The following is a 22,389-nucleotide window of genomic DNA, read 5'->3' as shown; positions in this document are numbered from 1 at the left end:
CAGCAGTAAAGTAAAAAATATATATATATATTTATTACAAATAAAACAAATACTCTCTACTTCATACTTCTATTTTATCATATTTAGGGATGTACTTGGAGGTTTGCCGATGTGGGCTAAAGTTCAAATACTATTCTCTGAACCCCACTGAAGTCAATAGGAGCTAAATCTTTGAGATGAATTCTAGCCATTTTCAAGTATAATAGACAAGGAATTGTCAAATGAGAGACATTGGGAGCTGAGTACTGCCCTGGCGGAAATGTACCAATGCTTAAAGTGAAACACTAAAAATGTAAAATAAATAACGTGCTTGGAGATGCCCTAAACCTGCCTGTAAAATTATGCACCTATAGGATTTATACAAACAAACAATTGGTGGTACATTACATTTTGCTGCTGGCTTTTTTTAAAACAACAAAGGGTCCCCCACAAATCTAAACCAGGCCCATGTGAAGATCTGGTATAGATTCTTGGCAGGTCCCATGACATTTTACAATGTGCCCAAAAACATGGTGATCCCTATAAACCAGATCCTAATGCAGGCATGCAGTCTGGCTGGCCAGGAAAAGGAGGAAGCAGCATGAATGTGTGTTCCTTTTGATCCAGGCCACATGTCCTCAACATGGGGCGCAAACCAGGGGGTATTATGAATTATTGGCAAGGCAAATTGTCCCTATTTTGATAGGGACAAGGGCCTCTTACCTACATCTAGTCACCAAGAGGGTTGGGGGTATGTTGGGGTCCTTATCAGAATCTGAAAGAATAAATCATTTCCTCATCCACAAAGAATTACAATGGTAATAAACACACATTTGAGAAGTTATTTATTGTAAAAAAAAATGTCCCATGGGGAAAATCCATCATCTGTCAAGTCATCCAGCTATGTAGATCCATACTCGTTTACTTTGAATGCTGCTCCCAAATACCCACCAAAACAAAAGCAACAACCCTTCAAGATGATCCCCTCCCATCACACTCTGCAAATGACAGCTCCCATGGCTGGCAGCTGGATTGTAAACAAAGGGACGGGAAGCTGGCTGATGTAATTGACAATATATGGCCATATTTGTTCAATGATATACTCCAGCATCTCAACCTCTTTGTTTGCATTCCTTTGTTTTGAATCTCCTGAACTGCACATACATAGGGGAAGGGGATGTGTCACATGAGCACGAAGCTGTCACATTTAGCAGCAGCAGCCATACCGCTGATAAATTAATAACGTTATGCTGCAGCCAGGTTCAGCTTGGATTGGTGGGCAAATGCCCCATTTACTTTGCCCATTTGCCAAACACCGAACAGTCAACATTCCCACCGAATCCTACATCAGTCCGAACATAAACCTCATCCCTAGTCATAATCAAACCATCATATTCTATTGCAGATTTTAAGATTAAAGTTGATCTCCAGTCAAACAGCTAAATACACATGAAATACATATAGTATATGGGAGCTGTTTTACTTGCCAAATGATTTGTAATTCTACCACTCTGTAATTTACACACATCTGCCACACAGTAGCTGTGTGGGGTAGGAGAGCAGGGGAGTAAACCAGTATTGTCTCTGTTGCAGCACAGTCACACTTATACGTCTCTCCCCCACCCCCAACCTGTGACTGGACAGTGAAAGGATAAGCAACAAACTGATGAGCTCATCTCTCTGTAAATCTTCACTTTCCTCCTATAAGCATGCTCCTTCCCAGCACATGAACTGATTGGCTCATTGTGCTGCTTCTCCCTCTCTCATTCTATACAGGGACTACAACAGCATTATATCTGCTCATTTAAAAAATAAGGCACTGCTTGCATTTAAAAAATAAATGTAATAAGGTTTTAATGAATACAGAGCTGCATTTATTTGTGTATTTTACATCTGCTTGGAGTTCAGCATTAATTCTTATACATAATGAACCATGTGAGGGGCCTCTACAATTAGTTATATTTAATTCTGATTAGAGTTCTGGTAGTTCATTTTGATTTTAAGTGGTGCATGATATAGTTCTTGATATACGAGGTAAGAAAAGATATACATACAGTATAGCAAATGATTTAGAAAATACACGAGGCAGCCAATTATCACAATCATGGTGCATTACTGATTAAAAATGTATTTAAGCGTTGAGTTGACCTTGTGTTAGATTTATCAGACAGTGTTCTTTTAATAAGCAGAAGGGCAATCATTTTAATTCATTTGTTTTTCTGCTGAGTAAGAGTTTTGGCAAGCTAGATCTTTTTGTCTTTTCTCTCCTTCACCTAAGCACTTTGCTGAATTGGAACATCCACTGAATATAATTTTCTAATCTGCTTATCAGTGTCAATTTTCCATTCATTTCTCAATTTTGCCTAGATCACCAGTTAACATTTCGTAGAATTAAAAAAAAAATCTGTGCTATTTATTGGAATTTATGGCTTGAAAAATAAATGATTACATGTCACTATGTAGAAACCATACTAGAATGTCAAAAATAATAATGTGTTTGTTGTTATTGCAAACCTATAGTCAAGCTAACACCCAACCCCTCCAATTCTAATCACCTTACCCACTCTTTGTAAAAGAAAAGCTATTAGTTACAAATGCCAAGGCAGATGGCCATGTGATCTTACCTGAATGGCAAGGTTAGAGTTAAGGCAGAGCTACTGACAAGCTTAGCTTAAGAAAAGTTCCTTCAGCCTCTTTGGGTGAGATTGTGTCATACTGTTTTAATGTAAGCTGTGTTTTCTGCAGGTTAGGAATTTTATTTATTTTTTACTATTTACTAGGTCAACAGGTGATTGGCGGTCAAGATGAAGGGTTGTTATTTTGACTTCAGTTGTATTTTTTTCATATTAAGCTTAAAAAGATATAACATATTTAAAATCCAGGAACCCATTTTGTTGCCAACATAATTTCCATTCTATTTTTCACTGTGATATTTTCTGGAGCTAAAAAAAGAGGAGCTAGATTGATTCATTGCTTTTTGAGTGAGAGATAACATGAAGATCTTCTTTTTCCTGGTAGTCTTTTTATATGAAGTCAAAGGGAATTATGTTCTTTGTTAATGATCCTCCATCCCCATGCAGGTGCAACATAAACATTAGTGTAGCCAGTTACAGTAAGGACATGAGCTGCATTGTAGTAGGAGTGGCAATGTTACATTTAAATGATCAATAATTTAAAGGCGAGATTAAATACATTTGCCAGTAACATATCAGGTCTTCTTTATATGTATGGGTTTCAATGCTGATGCTTTATGCCCTTTTTACAGTTTATTTAACATGTATTTTACAAATAGATTACTTAGTAGACCTACTTAATAGATTATTTTACAAATAGAATATTTAATAATGGATGCACACACAACACTGGGGTTCCACAGCATTATAGGTTTTCTGAAAAGACTTCCAGATGGCCCTTTTCTGATTGAATCTCAATATGACTACATATGAACAGAGCATGCAGGGGAAATCACTCTTCTGAATCATTCAGCTGTCCATCTGTAAAACTGGACTAGACATATAGGCCTTTTTTTGGCCTCTTTTTTAAAAGTTAAGATTAGTCCAATAAATGTGTGAAAAGTAGCCTAGAGCTTTACATACTGGCTGGAAAAATTAATGATTAAAGATTCATAACTTATATTTCATTGTTTAACTGATTCAAATAATGAAAACATACATAACTGACATAAAAGTAACCTTAACCAAAATAAATAAACTATATACAAAACACTATACAATTAATTTAAGGAGAATATTAAAACAATTATTATAATTCCTATATGACCTTGGATCCACCTATGAAATGGATTTTACCCTTTACTGATCATGGTCATTAATTTACATATACAAAGGGTCAAAAGTCTCCTATGCCTTTACCTGCCCCTACCTGTGCAGTAAGAGGGTTGGGAATGCTACTCTTAGCTTTACTCAAATACTGGCAACATGCACCTTTCTATTGTTTAATAGGGAACATGTTTTGCATTATTGGATGCAACAGGGGGTGTACAAGAGGTAAAAGAAAGTAACTGAATATATTTACCTATTTAGAATGGCAGATTTTTTTAACTCCGCAGGAACTCAGAACAGACTTTGAGGGGGAAAAAATCAGTGGGCAACTTGTGGTTACCAAAATGTTTTTCTTAACATAATAGTGGGAATAGATAACATCAAAGCAACAATGTTTTACTATTAATTGAGTTGCAATTGCAGCATGCATTTTACATTGTTTCAGTTTAGTTTGTAACACCATGATTTTGCTTCATGCCTCACAAGTTTGCTCTAACAGAACCATGGTATGTTATACAAGTGGCCTTGAATGATTTCTCTTTGCCATATACAATATTTATTGCTGAACCTGATTTCATTCCTCAAATGCAGTACAGCCTGCATACTGGCAAAATGCAGATGGAGAAGTGTTTTTATTCAGCTGAATGGATTACATTATCTTTTGTCATAGTTGTGTGCATATAAATGGTTTTACACTGTTCCAAGATTTAAAACAGTTTGTGCAACATTTTCACTGCATGAATTAATACATAAGTAACCTGCTAAAAGCTTTTGGCAAAATATCTACATTTAGTAATTTCATTTTCAATAATGTATATGTGTTTTCCCTTTAAGCTTTTAATTCCCTGTGGTCTTCTATAGTCAAATATATTCCATTTTTTGTTTGTACTTTAAATTATGGCATTAGTACTTTGGAGTTAAGTGAAGCACAATGATTTTCACTAAAATAAATCAAGTAGACTTTATAGAATGACTAGTTGTTGTCATTATGCTTAGCATTAATCTTTTTACACAGCTCTAATTGTCATATTTCACATCTACATTTTATTAACCATCTTGAAAAACTGAAAAGAAAACATAAAAAAAAACGTAGGACTATGTTTGGCTCTGAATCACCCATACTGATAATTACTATTATTATTATTTGTTTCTTCTATTCAAACTTTTCAAAAATTGCAGCTTTTAAATGTGATCTTAAAATTACTTGAAAGATAGCATAACATGTAGCAACATTAGTGTTTTTATACCATGCCAGATTGTAGTATATGAAACCCAGGCATGACCAGTTTAAAAGACTGTCTGACCTTCATTCAACAAATTGACAAGAAACATGTGGGAAATCATAGCAACAGATAAACTTGAGACATTGCCAGTGAATAGGCTGTTCACTTTGCAAGGGGATTTTTACTTTGCAAGGGGATTTTCCCTTGGCTTAGTGAACGCTGTGAAACTGCTGACTTCCATCATCCAATTATGTGCAAGCAAGAATACTTTATTTTCCTTGCATGTGATTGGGTATTCTTTGTAAAATGAACTTTTATCAAATTCACTAAGCTACGGGAATATTTTGTTGCTGAGTGAACATCCTTTTTGACTCTAGTAAATCAACCCCTAAGTCTTTCTGTCTTATATGACTTGTGTGAAAAAGTGTATTTCCACCTTTGCAGTCAAATTCAAGAAAGCCCCACTATATGTTTGTTATGTGTTCCGATTCTAACAGCATACCTAAAAATGGTTAAAAAAATATTTCTTACCTTTTTGATGTGTCTGCATAGCAGGCTTCTCTCTCAATAATCAAACTGACAGGACACTCTGTCTGTCCACATAGAAAGACTAAGTACAATCTGAGCTTCCACTCATTAAAATATAATGTGTCTAAATCTTTAACCCTATCTTAGGACAGACATTGTTCAAATGTTACAAGTGAAAATAAAATATTCCCGAACAGTAGAGGCAGGGTTCATTATGTTTCCATGCCTAGCCCTCTTTCCATTCCAGAGCAAAACGCAGTACAGAGAACAACAGTTCCATTAAAATTGGACATGTACTGTGCAAGTAGCAATTAAAAAAAGTTAAGTTATGCTATGTGAATGAGAGTCAGGTAACAAATATAAAATAGGTGTTATCCCAATATGGCTGCAAAAGAGGAAATATGCAGTAAGGCATTTGACCCTTCACACATTCTGCTTCTGTTCTGTCCTTCCAAGCTCTTTAGTGGATCTTCAAAGTACAGCATGCATGAATGGGGTCCTTGAACAGCAACGCTCACCTTTCCAAATGTTTACTTTTCTCATAAATAGTATCTGCTGGCATCAAAAATCTGTCATTTTCCATGTGTATGCTTGGTTTATGGGATCAGCTTTAAAAACCCCTAATCTTCTCAGTAATATAAGGAATGTATATTTTGTACTTGAATTAAAAAATAGAGTAACGATATGGGTGATAGGATAGATAGATAGATAGATAGATAGATAGATAGATAGATAGATAGATAGATAGATAGATAGAATTGCTGCTTCAGTTATTTAACTGCATAATATACTTTTTGCACACTGTCAAACAGGTCAGAACATTTGTAGGAGGTGTCTTGATATGTGTTTCTTTTCATGAAATAAAACTACTGCACATCAAAAATTGTTTGATTGACAGCCCACATGAAAGATCAAAATAGATCAAGCCCCTGAAATAGTAAGAGTCAGCTGAAACTAGGCCTGAGGCATTTTGGAGTCTACCACACAATGTTGTGATGCAAATATTTATAAGTCCTATCCGTTCACGTAGATTTAGTCTTTAAAGTCTATTTTAATAGTTAATAAAGGACAAAAATATGTATTGATATAACCAACACGTTGATTTTAAACTAGATTGTTTTACCTTATTCATTTTCTTTTTTTGTTTTCCTAATTAGTGAAAAAGTCCATAGATTTTAAATCTAGAGGATTTAAATTGTTTCCAGGCAAAGACCTCAGCAGCAAGTTTTCTATCTGTGAGTGTAACCATTTTGTTCCTCTTTTGGTGCAACATTGACCTCTTGTGTCTGTATTTGTTTTTGGAAATTGAGATAAAACAGCATAAGGTGACTGTATATTTTTATGTAAATTTCAAAGCTATATGAAACATGTAAGATTGTATCTATTAATGGTATCAGTGTTCCCTTTGACATACATTTTGTGGATATTAAAAGGCATCAAATTTCACATTATAAGATGACCTAAATTATTGTTATATATCTATTTTTATGAAAATAATTGGTTCAAATTAAATTGTTGACGCCAGCATTGATTTCATAATATCATAAGACATTGAACGTCTTTTTATATGCAATTATTAAACCTGTACTGTGACATATAAAACCAGAAGACTTTTTTTGCTGACTTGCAGATCCTACAGTTTCCTAAATGTCTGCAATAACTCAGAATGGGACAGCTAAGGGTCTAGGAGGAAAGGAGGGTGGTTAAAAAAATTATGCATATCATGTACATGCTGACATTATTTGACAAACATTTTGTAGCCTGTGGTGCTGCCTTACACCATGCTGTGGTGCATTTTTACTTGCATTGAATATGCTGTTATAAAATGCAGCATGTTGGATTTTTTTGCCAGTTCACAGCAATGTATTACATTACTGTAAACTGGCACCATTTAAAACAATTTATTTTTTCAAACTTCCAATGCATGTTCAGCCGACCCGAAGTGCAGAAGAAGTTCGACTCAGCCGATCCAACATCTGGATCTGCTAAGCCGAATCTTCGGCTGGCTACTCGCTGCTGTTCAGTCTATTCTCATAGATGCTGAACAGCAGTGAGTGAATAGCCGAATGCCGCCGAGCGGCATTCGGATCGGCTATTTTGCTCGGTACCTCTGTTGTACCGAGCAGAATAGAAAAATAGTTTAAAAAGTAGAAAAATAATATAGAAAACGATTGGGCGGAGCAAGGAGTGACAACTAGCTACACCCAACTATTTTCTATTGGCCGGGCAGTTCTGCTGCCGTCAGAATAAAAAAAAAACATCATAGGAATGCAAATCTACATTCCTATTGGCTATTTCACTTTGCAATAGCCAATAGCAAACTAGCTATTGCACCCGCCCTCTGCTGCTGTCAATCACTAGAGGGGATCCCCTGATGGAGAACTTCAGGTCCCCTCTGCTGATTGACATCAGCAGTGGGTGGGTGCAATAGCTAGTTTGCTATTGGCTATTGCAAATTGAAATAGCCAATCGGAATGTAGCTATGCATTCCTATGGTGTTTTTCTTTTTTATTCTGACGGCAGCCAACGGCTCCGATGTCAGAAAAAAAAGACAACAGAGCAGGGAAAGGTTTACTCTGCTTGATTGAGCAGAGTAAAACTTTCCTGGAGAAAGTGTTTCTCTCCCAGGCGGCCGGGAGCAGCTATCTAATAGCGGGAGACTCCCGGAGCATCCAGGAGAGTTGGACTATCTGGAGCTCAGCGTCCCTGGTTACCTGGTAACCAGGGACGCTGATCAGTCTGTGCAAGTGGCCGGAGCCAGCAGTCATTGGCCGTTCGGCCAGCTTCGGCTTTCACCTCGGGTCAGTCGAGCCGAAGCATATGCCTTCGGCCGACTTCTGGAGCTAAACGGAACTGAACTAGAAAGTAATAGGTAATCCAAAAATGTAGAATATGTACCAGAGCAAGGTGTAAGGATAAATCATCCAAAAGGAAAATGTTCTGGTAACAACTAAGATGGCAATTTTTCTCACTTCTCACTGGGGACATTTCCTCTCATTTCCTGTTGTGTCTTCAAGACTGCGAAGGGAAATTCTCCTTAGCAGTACAGCATACAATAACCTGATATGGGTTTTAACCCTTCCCTACTCTATCCAGAGATCAAAAAGACATTTTGGCTTTACATACACTGTACAAGTACCTTTAACTAGAAATATATATTTTTGGCCATATAGTGTATATATAAATTTCTTATGGGCATAATTGGATGTTTAAAGCAAATTTCACTTTGCCTCACTTCAGTGCAGTAGATCACCCCCTAGTTGAGAACCTCAGAATGGGCATCCCCTAGGGGGTAACTATCTTCAATCAGATTCTTGTGATCTCAAAAGAGCTAATCTTTTTAGCAGCCTACATATCTTAAAAATATTTTATAATCATATCTGTTTATCATTCGAAAAATCATTCTCACAACATTCCATTTGTTTCACTGAATTCATGCTAAATTTAGAGGGGGCACAGAAAAAGAGAAGTAAAAGCTGCTTTTTTTTTCTCAAAATATTTTTTATTGTGTTGTGTTTTTTATTGTGTTGAATATTGTCAGGTTACAATATTATGCATTGTATGGTTGCATCAACATTTTTTCAAATTAAATTTTTTCCCTTTATGTGCATATAATTATCCAAAACATCTTGAACATTGCTATCTAAAGCTCTTTTCCTGATCACGACTCTGTGGGAGACCTCAAGTTTGGGGGTCACTTTGTCTGTGTGCTGTTCTATAGTATGTCTGTGAGCTTTTCTATCTTGGTGGCTGAGTGTCTTCGTATACCCTCCTGTTAAGTGCTCTTGGAGTATGTTGTCCCCTGTTTAATGCTTTGCTCTAGATAGCTTTCGCCATCCGGTCAGTGTCTCCAACCTGGTCATGACCAGTTGTGTCCAATCAAAAGTTATTATTAAAACAAAACAGAACATATAATAACATAATATAACATAAGACTGGAACCAGTTCAGTCAAGACTCACCGACTTCCCACTCTCTGCCTCTCCATATTTTTCCTGCGTGTCTTTCTGGTAGCCCTCCCCCCTCATACTCTCCATTCCATCGGGAAATGTAACCATCATACATGTTCATGATAACAGTACTACTATAGGCCGTGTTTACACAAGTACACGGGGTATGCTGGAGTTGCCCCCCTGTTGATCCCTGACACTCTGGCAACCATCGGTTGGAGGAGAAACTGTGGTTCCCGTGGTGGTGGCTAGACGTCCTAGGGAACCCTGCAGTTCCCCCTCCAGATACCACACTGAATACCTAAAGGGGAGAACTATTTTGTGAATCAAAGTAGCCCTATATTGAGTCAATATAAAAGGGCTCCATCGGTCAAAGAATCTTGTTGTTGCTTTATCTCCGTCCAGGATAGCCTTCAGTCTCTCCTGCCACATATTTTTTTCAAGGTTTCCAGTAATTGGTGAAAGTGAGGAGGATCAGGGGGTAGCCAGGACTTCATCAGTACCCGCCTAGCCATTAAGAGACACATTTGTAGCCACAGCCACTTGGTCCTGGGCACGGGCAGGTCTGCTTCCCAGTAACTAAAGAGACATAACCAATGTTGACATGGCAACTCAGTTCCCACAATCCCAGCTACTCTCCCCTTGGTGAAACTGAATTGGTTAGGATGTATAATACCTGGCATTATTCCTGCGAGGCAGTCTGCCAAGATCTTGGACAAGATCTTCACATCTAGGTTGATTAGCGATATAGGTCTATATGACCCCGGTTGTGTCAGATCTTTTCTGGATTTCGGTAAGACTTTGATATATGCCTCATTCCCTGTAGGTAAGTATCTGCTATCTGTCCATAATTGGGAGTATAACTTGCCCAAGGTCGGGAGAAGGTCTGGCTTTAAGAATTTTAAGAATTCCGCTGTGTACCCGTCTGGTCCTGGTAATTTACCCCCCGCTATGTGAGAGATAGTGGAGGCAATTTTTTCCTGGGTGATCATGGTGTTCATGATATCCAATTGTGATTCAGATGTTTTAGGGAGAGTGATTGAGTCTAGGTATAGTTGTGCCTCTGGTGACAGAAGTTGTAGAGAGAATTATAGTATTCCCCCAATAATGTGTTAATGATTTGTGGATGTGTGAGCTTCCTATTACTGGTGTCCACTAGGGAGTGCATTTGGGAAATAGGTATATTTCCTCTCGCTAAATTGGCCAACATCTTGCTGTACTTGTTTCCATACCTATGGAATTGTAAATCCCACATGGATTTGGAATATATCTCCTAATTGTCCAGTCTGGTCTCGTATTCCCCCTTTGCCCGGATCCACTTGTCCTGCAAAAGAGGAGAGGGGCGATCTCGAAATGCAGAGTAGGCCTGTCTCAGTACTCCACTGGCCCTGTAAAATTCTATAGTTACTGCCTTAGATTTTCTGTGGACTTCTGTGGCATAATTATCCCCTCAAAAAGGCTTTACTGGCTTCCCAGAATGTGACAGCAGAAGCGACAGAGCCCCCGATGCAATCCGCATATTCTCTCCAACTTGTGCTTATGAAGTTTTGGAAGGACGTGTCCTTCAGCAGGTGGGAGGGGAATCTACAAATCCTGGCATCCCCCCAGGCAGCGTAGACTGAATTGTTATTGCAATGGGAGCGTGGTCGGAAATGACCATATCGTGTATGGTAGGTTTGGTCACTTTAGAGAGTAGGGCCGGGGAGCAAAACAAATTGTCTATACGGGATAGGAAAGCATGTACATGTGAGCAGTGGGTGTATTCCCTCCCCTCTGGGTTATGTATTCGCCATGCATCCTTCAGGGACAGCATGTTTAGGTGCGCCAAAGCAGTAGGGAAATCTGAAGGTTTCGAAATTCCCATACTCTTTGCCGACCGTCTGTCCTCTACTTTAGAGACCACATAATTCATATCTCCCCCAACTATAACGTTAACACATCCTTCTTGGGCAATATCTGCAGTGAGTTCCTGGAAAAAAGCCTGTGGGGGTGAATTTGGTGCATATATATTGTAAATTACATAGTCAGTGTCATATATTCTGAAATGTACTCGAGTTTGGTGACCCTCCGTGTCGTGGGATGAATTGATTATGTGGAGAGGTAATGTTTTTCTAAAGAGTATGGCCATTCCCACCTTCTTCCCCACAGCGGGAGATCCAAACAACTCTCCCACCGAGAATTTCCGAAGGCGTGGTATGTCTCAGTCGGAGAGGTGCGTCTCCTGCAGTAATGCAATGTCTATCTTCAATTTAGCCAAATGGCGCAGCACCTTGGATCGCTTTTGGGGAGATTGAAGGCACTTCACATTGCAGGAAATCACTTTAAATTGGAGTAAGGTAGTCATCTAAGTTCCCTAAACAGGTGGCTGAACAATAGGTGTAATACCAAATCATTGTTACAATACCCAAGATCACCTTGTCCGATGCAGACTTCCTTGGCAGAGGGGTGGTGAGGCTACCGGAAGAGGACAGGGTGTCTAATGACCACGGTGAGGCGAAGCCGATTCGTTGGTTGGAGTCTAAGAAACATAGTAAACAAATAATCAATAAGCAATGAACAACTAAAATAAGCATAGACAGCTTGCTGTAATTCAAATACGTGCATACTACAAGAAGTTACTTCCTTTTTTCCCACCTGCACATATCCCACATTTTGCTCTACACAGGACTGTCATTCAGATGGTAAATAATTGTACACAAACCATTAACAAGATGGGTGAGTGCTACCCGATGATTGAGGTAAAGAGATTACTGGTCATAAGGTAGTCACTCAAAACATGGGTTATTAAAGAGCGGGGATAGGTTGGGAGCACAGGGTAGGCAACGCCTCGGCTTGATAAGACTCAGGCAGGCCTACCATTCTCAGGTTGTTACGCCTGGATCTGTTCTCCAGGTCATCTAGTCTCTCCATCATCACAGTCTGCTTCTTGGCGCCCTCTCTTATGTGCGTATGGGCCTGTGCCAATTCATCCTCTAGCAAAGCTATTCGGATCACCTATGCGTTGCGATTGTGCCAGTATGTCATGGCGTAATGAGCGAATACCCTGGAAAACGGCCGAGTCCACCGCCTCTTGTATCGTCGGTTTGAGTAACCTCGCCACTGCCTTTGCTATGGATGCAGGATCTGTTGTTATTTCCTCCTCCGATCCCAATCGGCTCCATCGAGGTGGGTGCCCGCGTTAGCAGTACCTCAGATGCGCCACGATCCAGGGATGCGGCCTTCTCGTCTGCCCGGGTCCCCGCGCAAGAGCGAGTTTGGCTTCTGGCCACAAACCTGTTCATGCAGGATGTCACTGGCTGTAAGGGAGCAGGTAACCTGTGCTTTTTCCACTTGGTTTGTGGTTTTGTATGCTGATTTTAGTCCCTTGGAGCCGAAGCCCGTTACATGTGCAGCCGCTGCGGTGGGCGCCGGAAACCTGAAGTCTAAAAGCTGCTTTAAATGCCCTTTTATTCTGCACATATAGTCTCTGAATTGTCTACAAAAGCAAAGACATTTTAATGAAGGTTTATTCCACTAGTTCTAATGAAAGAGGTTCTGAATGAGATTTCCTGCTTGCTGGGGGATGTTTTCTGCTTGATGTTTTGGGAACCAATACAGTATCCATTAACATGTAGCAAATTAATACATACAGGTCTATTCACTGAAGGGTGAATGGTTTGGAGAAGACAGAAGAAGTGAAAAATCTGGGCCAAAATTGATGATTTGGAAAAATCCCCCAATTCAGCTCACTTTCCAGTTCAGCTATGTTGTCCTAGATTGTTCACTTCTCCTGCCTACTTCAAACTCTTCACCCTTTTGTGAATAACCCTGATAGTATTATTGATAATAATGTCTAAGCTAAAAAAGGGACAAACCTTGAGGTACATGCTTTGGTGATAAAGCTGTTCCAGTCTTTAATTGCAAAATTATTATGTAATAGTCACAGTTGTGACTATGACAGTGGCATGTGCTGACAGAGATGAGTCAGATTTATACCCCTCAGGCATGCTCAGGTATATTTGTACTTCATAGACAGAAATGGGATATGACTGACCAGTTCTGTTATGTTGCACTCTACTGCCTGCTGGACTGCACAGTCCTATTTAGATGAACTGTGCAACTGCTATAACAGAGAAGAAGTGGTGAAACTGGAAGGTGAAAAGTGGTGAAGTGGATACAATGGAGGTTATTAGTACAATTATCTATCTGTCTATGTGTATTTCTGTCACTTTGAAAAGTTCAAGAGTTAAAGCTACACTTAAAATTATGAACATGTTTTGGGTGAATTTGTGCAAAGTGTTGATGAATTGTTTGTTTCCATATTTCATCACATATTTCAACAGTATTAGTGTTACTTCCTGATCATTATATCCCCCTCTTTTTTTCATGTATTCAAGTTGTTCAAATGGTATTCCTCCATTTAAAATCTAGAACTCGATTCTCACCTCTGTATTAACTGTTACATTAGTATGGTTGAATGTAAAGTATTTGTCCAGCCAAAGCATTTTTTCTTTGGTTTTTGATAGAGTTGGGAAGACATAGAACCACCCTCAGGTTTTACTGCTATCCATGGCTCCTTTAGATTAGTTTTCCCTTCCACTCTTTCTAGGTAACAACGATTTTACCAGACCAGAAGTGAGTGCAAATTTGCAACAGGGACACAGACAGGTAAAAAGCTAATAAGGGTTCTAGGCTTCCCCTATTCTACTAAGAAAAAGATCTCTGTGTATGCTGCCAAAGATTTACCCCAATTTTCTGTTTGGTGCAAACGTTGTCACTAGGACAGGGTGTGATGGGCAATCTTACAAAACACAAAAATTCCCCAGCCCCAACCTGCCAGCCAGCCTGCAACCAAACAAGTAGCCCTGTCAACAGTATGCGTTAAAATCAGAGGTTTTAGTTGCACAAACTTTTGGCCAAAAATATGTAGAAGCCACACTGCCGCGCCAAGGCACCTCCGCAAAGTGTGGTCCTAACTCTATGTATCTGAGTCCCCAAGTGTGAGCATATTAATGAAGTCGATAGATTGCATGCAGGTGTATCTGGAGGTAGCCTACTCCTCCTGATAAGGTGCAGGGACGCACTAGGGGCCCAGCAACCAAAAATGCACGCTGGGACCCCAGTGCATCCCCCTAACCAAAAATAGTCAAACTGTGATGGGCAATCTCTCTAACTGATTCCTTGATAGTAGTAAAAATTGGGACAAGTGTTCTAACCCTCTTCTCTATGCTCTCCAAAACAAAACTAAAAACGATCAAGCTTGACATACACTTTAACCCTTGATTTTTAGAGAAGAAATTAACTCTGTAAGCTGTGGCCAAAAAAACAGGCAGCAGGCTAAAGGACTACTCAACAGTGCTGCCTATGATCTCCCTAAAGCTGATCTTTTCCTCAATTACTTATCTTGCTTTGTTCTGCACTGTGTCTCTCTGTGGAGGCAGTTGTTTTGGTAAAGCAGAGGGTTTTGCTTCCCCATGTTAGATCCTGCAGTGAGCAGCACATTAGTTAAATCAGCAAATCACTCACAAAATTGACTGATAGTAACAGTCAGAAGCAGTAGTGCCTCAGATATCACACTGCATATATAAAACTATGAGGCTGTTGGAACATGAGCCCCTAGGCATCCTCACATACCAGAAAGTGTACTGCTATTTAGGACAAAATATGGATTTTTGGGGGGATACTGCTTAGGCTAAATTAACATTTCTAAATGTTTCCTTTATTATAGCAAATCTACTTTTTTGAGTTCAGGTCCACCTTAACAGTGAGACTACATAATACATTTTTTTGTGTTTCTGTTCAGAGGGCTCAGAATCAAGGCACATATATTTGTAAATATTTGAAAACACTATTGATTGTATATGTCCTTAGCTTAGTTTGTAAACCTCTTACAATTCTTATAAAAGCCTTGCAGTTTTATGGTCCTCTTTTTCATTAACGTTGGGCAACTATTTTAAACCATGTATGTGTAATGGACAGGCTAAAAATAGATTATTATTTTGGTAGTCAGTTTGATTGGCCCATTTTTAACAATTTATATTACAGAGATCTTAATAAACCCAATAATGTAAGGACAACTAATTATTTTGAAACATTTTGTAATAGCTTGATTTATGCTGGAAAATTGATCTTAAAGACGTGTTACTTGAATAAAAAACATTGACACTAAGTTATTATATTATCTAAAAATATTACGTTGCACTAAGAGTAGCAGAATTACCTAATAGTAATTTCTCTAAAAAGTACATGGCTTTAGGAAATTGAGCAACTGCATTATGAAAATGAAACACTCTAAAAGCTTTGATGCAGATATTTTGAGAGGTATAAAGTAGTAATTAGATTGGGAAGTTACTTATGATAAATAGCACTGTTTTGAGAATGTATGCACCTACATTTTTTGGAAGTAAGGACTAGAGGAAGTTTGGTACTGCTGTTGGAAAACTTCTCAAATACAGCTCACTTCCCAGTTCAGCTACGTTGTCCTAGATTGTTCACTTCTCCTGCCTTCTCCAAACTCTTCACCCTTTTGTGAATAACCCTGATAGTATTATTGATAATAATGTCTAAGCTAAAATGTTTATTAATCTTTTTAATGTGTGTTAAGGTCCAGTTGAACACTTTGTATTTATGATCGTAATGCAGTCAGCCTGAAAGTACTGTAATAAATATGCTGCTCATTTAGGTTTGCTTAGTTGCTATGTGCTGCAGCAAGGGCTTAAATACCCTGTGCGGGCAGCACTTTGGAGAGACCAGACTACAGCTCTCATACACAACAAAACAGCCACACAATCCTAAATGCTCCCTGAGAAATGATGTTGATTGGAACAGTGTGCAGGGGGCTTGTCAGATAAATGAACACCATGCCACTACCACTGTGAGAGCAGAGGTCAAACTCTCATGCACAAAGGGGTCTATTCACGAAGCAGCCAAAGGATCTAGCCATAGCTTCGGCTGATCCTTCGGCTAGCTTCGGCCCCAGGACCTCTTCGGTTCAGTAGAACCGAAGGGCTGCTGTACGGGCTATTCACAATAGCCTGTACAGCTCCCGAACTTAGCCGAGCGGCTCAGTCGAGCCGAAGGCATATGCGGCTGAGCCGCGCTGAAAGCCGAAGCTGGCCGAGTGGCCGGCCATTGGCCGGCCGACAGCCTGCTTCTGACAGCTGGGCGAAGCCAGCCGTTATCTTACGGCTGGCTCCGGTCACTTGCACAGAGATCAGCGTCCCTGGTTACCAGCTAACCAGGGACACAGATCTCCAGACAGCAAACTCTCCCGGGCACTCCGGGAGTCTCCCGCTCCCAGGCCGCCAAGGAGAGGAACACTGCTTCTTCTGTTTTTTCTTTATTCTGACACGGAGCCGTGTCAGAATAGAAAAAAAAATGTTGTCCATAGGAATGCATTGCTAGATTCCTATTGGCTATTTCAATTGCCTCCGTGTCAGAATAAAGTTAAAAAAAAAGAAAAAGCAGTGTTTCTCGCCTGGGCGGCCAGGAGCGGGAAACTCCCGGAGCGCCGGGGAGAATTTTTGTTTTCTTTTTTTTGATGGCAGCAGAACAGCCGGCCAATAGAAAACTATTGGGCGGAGCTAGCTGTCATTGCTAGCTGTCATTGCTGTAATTGATACAGTGTATGTATAGGCAATCCTTTTCTATTTCACTTTGGATAGAAAAAAGAAGGACTAGAACCCCTATCATGTTTTTATTGCTGAGTGTTCAAGAGGGAAAGCAGAACATTAAAAAGTCCAAATTAAATTTTATTCAGAAAAAAGGAGAATCTGAGAGTTACAGATAGTCCTAACAAACATTGTAAGCACCTGATTAAGCTATTAAGAAAATTAAAATGATTTGGGCAGGTGGGGGGACCATAGAGTGTTTCCATTAGATATCATGCCCTCTACACCTTTGCTGTAAAATTTGTAAAACCCCTACTGGATGTTTGTTATGTGTCCCCATTCACAAAGCATACCTAAAAAAAAATTACCTATCTTTCTAGTTTGGAGTGGGTTTATAGATAAAACTCTATAGGCATCTTATATTGTTTAGAATAGCTTGCAATGTGCAAAATGGAGACAGACTGAAAGTTGTTTAAAGGTCCATTACCATACAATGTACCACCCAGACCTTAAGATTTTTAACCCTTTCTTATGACTGACAGCGTGCACATCTAGTTTATTACTGATAATGAAGATCTGCCAGCACAGTACAGACAGGGTTAATTATGGTAAACATAACACCACAGCCACCTCCTTAACATCATATAGAAGATGAAAACTAAGTAAGATTTTTCAGCAAGTGAACAACAAACAAAAAAAAGTAAGAATAACTTTTAAAAAATACTGCTAAGTGAATGGAATCATCTACAAAATATAAAGTAGGCATTTTGCCAATGTAGCTACACTTTACATTGTATACACTTTAACTATTTCACTACCACTCTCAACCTAAACTTTTTTTGTCATTTTGACATCGATCTGCATTATTCGATAGTTTTCCTTTGGCAGCATGATTTTTGACTAGAGATGCCCAGATGCCAGTTCAGATACCAGTGCGGATACTTGGCATTTTCATGAGAACTACCAGGGTTGCAATAAACAAAATGTATCAGTACTTGTACCTTTGAGTACTTGGACAAGAATCAGTACTTGCACTTGAAAAAATGGTATGGTATTTATTTATATTTATTTATTTTAAAAAAATCATACATTAAAATAGTGATGCACAAATCCCAGGAGCTCTGTGTGCTCCCTAAAAATGACAGCTGCCTCCTAACTTTTGAATTTTTCTCTAGTCTTGGAGCCGGAAAAGTATCTGTACATGTATTTGTACTTGCATCAAATACGTACTTGGTATTTGAACATCACTATTAGTGACTAAAGTTTCAAAGTTTAATTTGATATAATATCAGATTTTAAGACTACTTACAATCTTTAAGAGTGATTCAAAATAGTTTTTAGGACATTTCCATTAAAAGTGTATATTTTATAAAGTTGCAGAATCTGTCCTGATGGATGGAAATTGTATTATCAATCTCTTATTTTCCCTTTAGCTCTTATTGGGTCTGAGAGGCATATTTATAAAGCAGTATATGTGACATTTACCAAAAATGTACTGCCAGTGAATAATTTATTGTTATTTTAAAACTTATGCACCAGAAAGACTAAGCTGTGAATGTCAAATTCACTGCTTTATAACCATGCTCCTTAATGTCTTACCAGTTAAGCAATGAAAAGGTAGAGTGGACATCATTGTTGGGGTGTGTTTAGAGCATTCGTTGGCCTTGATTTGGCCCTAAACATAATAATAGATTCTGGCTTTCAATGCAATTGTGAAACAAAGGTCTTTTTTACATAGGTGTTTAAAGTTAAAACTGAAATGTAAAAATGCAAGCAAGGACGGTTTTTCTTTATTCACATAAGTGACATACTATGGGGTCTATTTATATAAAAGTTGCATATTTTATTCATCCATTGAAACTGCAGGCAAGTTCATTATGTGCATGTTAACCAGCTGCTGTGAGAATGGGAAAAAACAAATGTTTTTATTGTCATTTTTTTCTTCTAGTCAAATGTTCTTTAATAGGTTTATTCATTAAGAAAAAGGTGAATCAGGAAAATACCACATTATGGCTACTAGATTAAGCTGTTCTTTATGAGTATACCAACTGAACAACATTCTGCTAGAAGGGAATTTACACTAAGCACATTATTTATTGCCCCATTCTCACACCGGCCAGTTAACCTGTATGTACTTGCATGTAACTGTAATTTCACTAGATGAATAAGCTATACAAATGCAATAGCCCCTCATGTCTCTTCTGCAATAAAGGTTTTTTACCCTTCTGCTTGCAATCTTCTTTACTGTGTACATCAAGCTGCATATGTGGAGCTTAGTGTACATTCCCAGCATCAGCTGAGTGCCTTAATGAATTACTGCCTATGCTCTTGTGTGGGAGTTACGCTATCCAAGGCCATCTAATTAGGAGGGCCAAGGACACAAAGAAGCTAAGAGAAAACATTACACTACTGGAGCAGATATATAGTTTAGTTCTGCTTTAAAGGAGGTATTGGAACTCAATCCAGCCACCATATACAAAGTATGAGAGAGCCATGTTGAATGTAAGAATTTGGTAGGGTGGCTTTGCATTTCCTTTGCGGTGTAAGGCAGCAACAAAGTGTGACCCAATCTTTACATCTTTGCATACAATATGTGTATCACACTTTGCCTTTGACCTATTTATACAGGTGATAACCTCCACCATAAGAGAGCTTGCAATGCAGTTGGAATGCTCTCCCCATTACTTGGGTCCTGAATGTGTTTTTGCAATCAGCACCCCTTCAATTTCTTTTCAGTAATTAAGCATTGGTAGACATGAATTAGAAGTTCAAAACATTCTAGTGGGCAACTATGATTGTTTACTTTCCAGTACCCCACCACAGTTGATTCATTTCATGTCACATATGTTTTATCTGAATTTGTCAAGTGGGAAAGCTCCATTTAGAAAAAAGCAAGTGGCACAAGGTACAAAAATGTATAATTACATGCAATGTCTAAATAGCTTATGATGTCGATTACTAGATCTCTGTGGGGAAATAGAGAATCCCTAGCTGGCTGTCGAATTTAGAAGGAAAACATGACTAATATGCACTTTGCAAATGTTTAGCCTGTCATTTCATTTTACATAGTACATATATATTTCACTTCTAAATTTGTCCCAAGGCAGAACAAAATGCTAATCATTTTATATATTTTTTAATTTAGTCTCTGGCTCTGCCATGTAAATTATTAGCTAATTGCAGAGAGGTCCCATATATATTCTAAGTATTTTATTTATGGATTTTCATGATAATAAATCATATTTTTATATGATATGTGAAAACTTACTTTTCTTTAATAGAGATGCTATTAAACACTAAATAATTAATTCAGACTAAATCTTAAATATCTAGCAAACATCTATTTTTAGAATTGGGGGAAGACTTGTCCCATTGAGTTTACTATTGTTTGTGAATCCAGGTGGATGATTTCCTCTTTACCTGAACACAGTCCTGACAGCTAAGGCTATGGTGTGAGATGAAGAGCCTCATACTTTTCTCTGGAATGCATCTGTTCTGATGTCACTGGCCCCCAGGGGTTTATTAATTGGAATAAATGAAGCATGCACTTAAGAGATTAAAAATAGGAAGTTAAACTCACATTTAGTGTTTGTAAAGCCAAAACATTTAAGACCCCTGTCATTTTTTTCTGTGTCCTGACGGGACCTATCTTCCACCCACAGACAAACAGCAGTACATAATATAAATACTGTCTCTTAGACAGTTGTCACATAAACAGGTTTCCATACTAATAGATTTCACTTCACCTCTTGTTCTTGTGACAACTTAATATTTTTTGATCACCCAACATTTGCTGTACAAAAGACAATGGACAGCAGGAACAATAGTCCAATAGACCAATAGCAGAGGGTGACTCTCCACAGAGGGGCCACAGAGAGTTATAAAAACTCTTCCATACTCTATCCAAATCAGAAAAGTTTAAGATTTACATAGGTATTAAAGCTCTTGGCGTAATAGGAGCATCAGGTGCCTGGGTCAAGGACCCAGGCACCTGATTGCTCTACCTTGCTCTACCTCAGCTACTGCTATTATCTTGGGGGAAGAATAACAATAGGAAAAAAAGCTAAAAAGTTATATCTTGTTTAACAGCCATTTTCTTCAACAGATGTCTCTAGGTTACCCTTTATAATATGAGGTGCATCACAATTGTCATGGGATAACATTTGGCAATGTTCATTTATTTTCTCTGTGTACCTGCCAACTTTAACTATTTCTAACTGTGAAGAAATCAAACCTTTTAAAATTAGTCCAACAAATAAATAAAAAATACTCAATTTTTAGCATGGCTGTAATTTTAATACTATGATAGCTTTCGAAATTGAATCGCCCTTCTAGAAAAAGAGAGATATATGAAATACATTGTAAGTTTCTATATACTACTGGTTTTAGAACACCCCCATTGTTCCAGTTTTTTTGAAATTTACCCAGATTAATGTCTCAATGTACTGTGAAAATAAAGCATAGAACAAATAAACAATTGGAAACCAAAAGAAATCATGGAATAGCTTCCTTTTTACTCATCGAAGTAACCACGTTTTGCAGATAGAACAGCCAAACACATTCGTGGCATTCTTTTTACAACGGAAATCAAATATTGTTTGGAAAGTTATTCCCAATACTGTTGCAGAAGTTCCCACAAATCTGTTGCACTTGTAGGTTGCTTTGCTTTCACCCCTCTCTCTAGTTCATTCCAAACCAGCTCGATGGAGTTTAGGTCTGAAGACTGCTGGCCATTCCATGGTTCGAAGCCTACCGTCTTGCTCTTTTCTTCTAAGGTAGTTCTGACTTAGCCTAGGAGGTATGTTTTGGGTCATTATCTTGCTGTAGAATGAACCCCTGACCAACTAGGCATACACCAAAGGGCATTGCATGGCGGTGCAAAATTCTGTGGTAGTAGTTTTGGTTCCAGGTACCACTCACTCTGTGAAAATCAACAACTCTGGATACAGCAAAAGAACCCGCTTCCTCCTCTATGCTTGACAATTTATGTCACACACCGAGGAACTATCCTTTCACCTAGTGTACAAAAACCCTGAGTGATGAACCGAAGATCTCAAATTTTAATTAATCGGTCCATAAGACCTTCTTCTTTGTGTTCAGTATTCCACTGGCAGTGCTTTATGGCCCAGGCAAGGCTCATTTTCTTATTTTGCCATCTTAAACGTTGCTCAGAAACTTATCTTCTGATTCTAATTTATTAATTCTTTATTAATTTTCACAACCATACATATAAACATCTTAGCATACATATTCCATACATTAACACTCTCCCGTCCCCCAATCCTTATCCATATCCCGCACTTCTCTTCTCTCCCCTTCAACCCCCCCCCCCCACTCCC

The 22,389-nt window shown here is 38.6% G+C and overlaps 1 protein-coding gene across 1 annotated transcript in view; it reads left to right on the top strand.

The window, feature by feature from the left end:
• Window positions 1-22,389, top strand: part of CSMD3 (CUB and Sushi multiple domains 3) — a 576,345-nt gene that overhangs the window by 41,310 nt on the left and 512,646 nt on the right. The window contains exon 4 of the mRNA XM_018567203.1: window positions 6,670-6,747. Within this exon, the coding sequence (XP_018422705.1) occupies window positions 6,670-6,747 (78 nt within the window). The remainder of the gene's footprint in view (window positions 1-6,669; window positions 6,748-22,389) is intronic.

This window comes from Nanorana parkeri, unplaced genomic scaffold (assembly GCF_000935625.1).
Source record: "Nanorana parkeri isolate BGI_ZX_2015 unplaced genomic scaffold, ASM93562v1 scaffold1019, whole genome shotgun sequence".
NCBI lineage: Eukaryota > Metazoa > Chordata > Amphibia > Anura > Dicroglossidae > Nanorana > Nanorana parkeri.
This window is presented reverse-complemented; position numbering and strand designations above follow the sequence as displayed.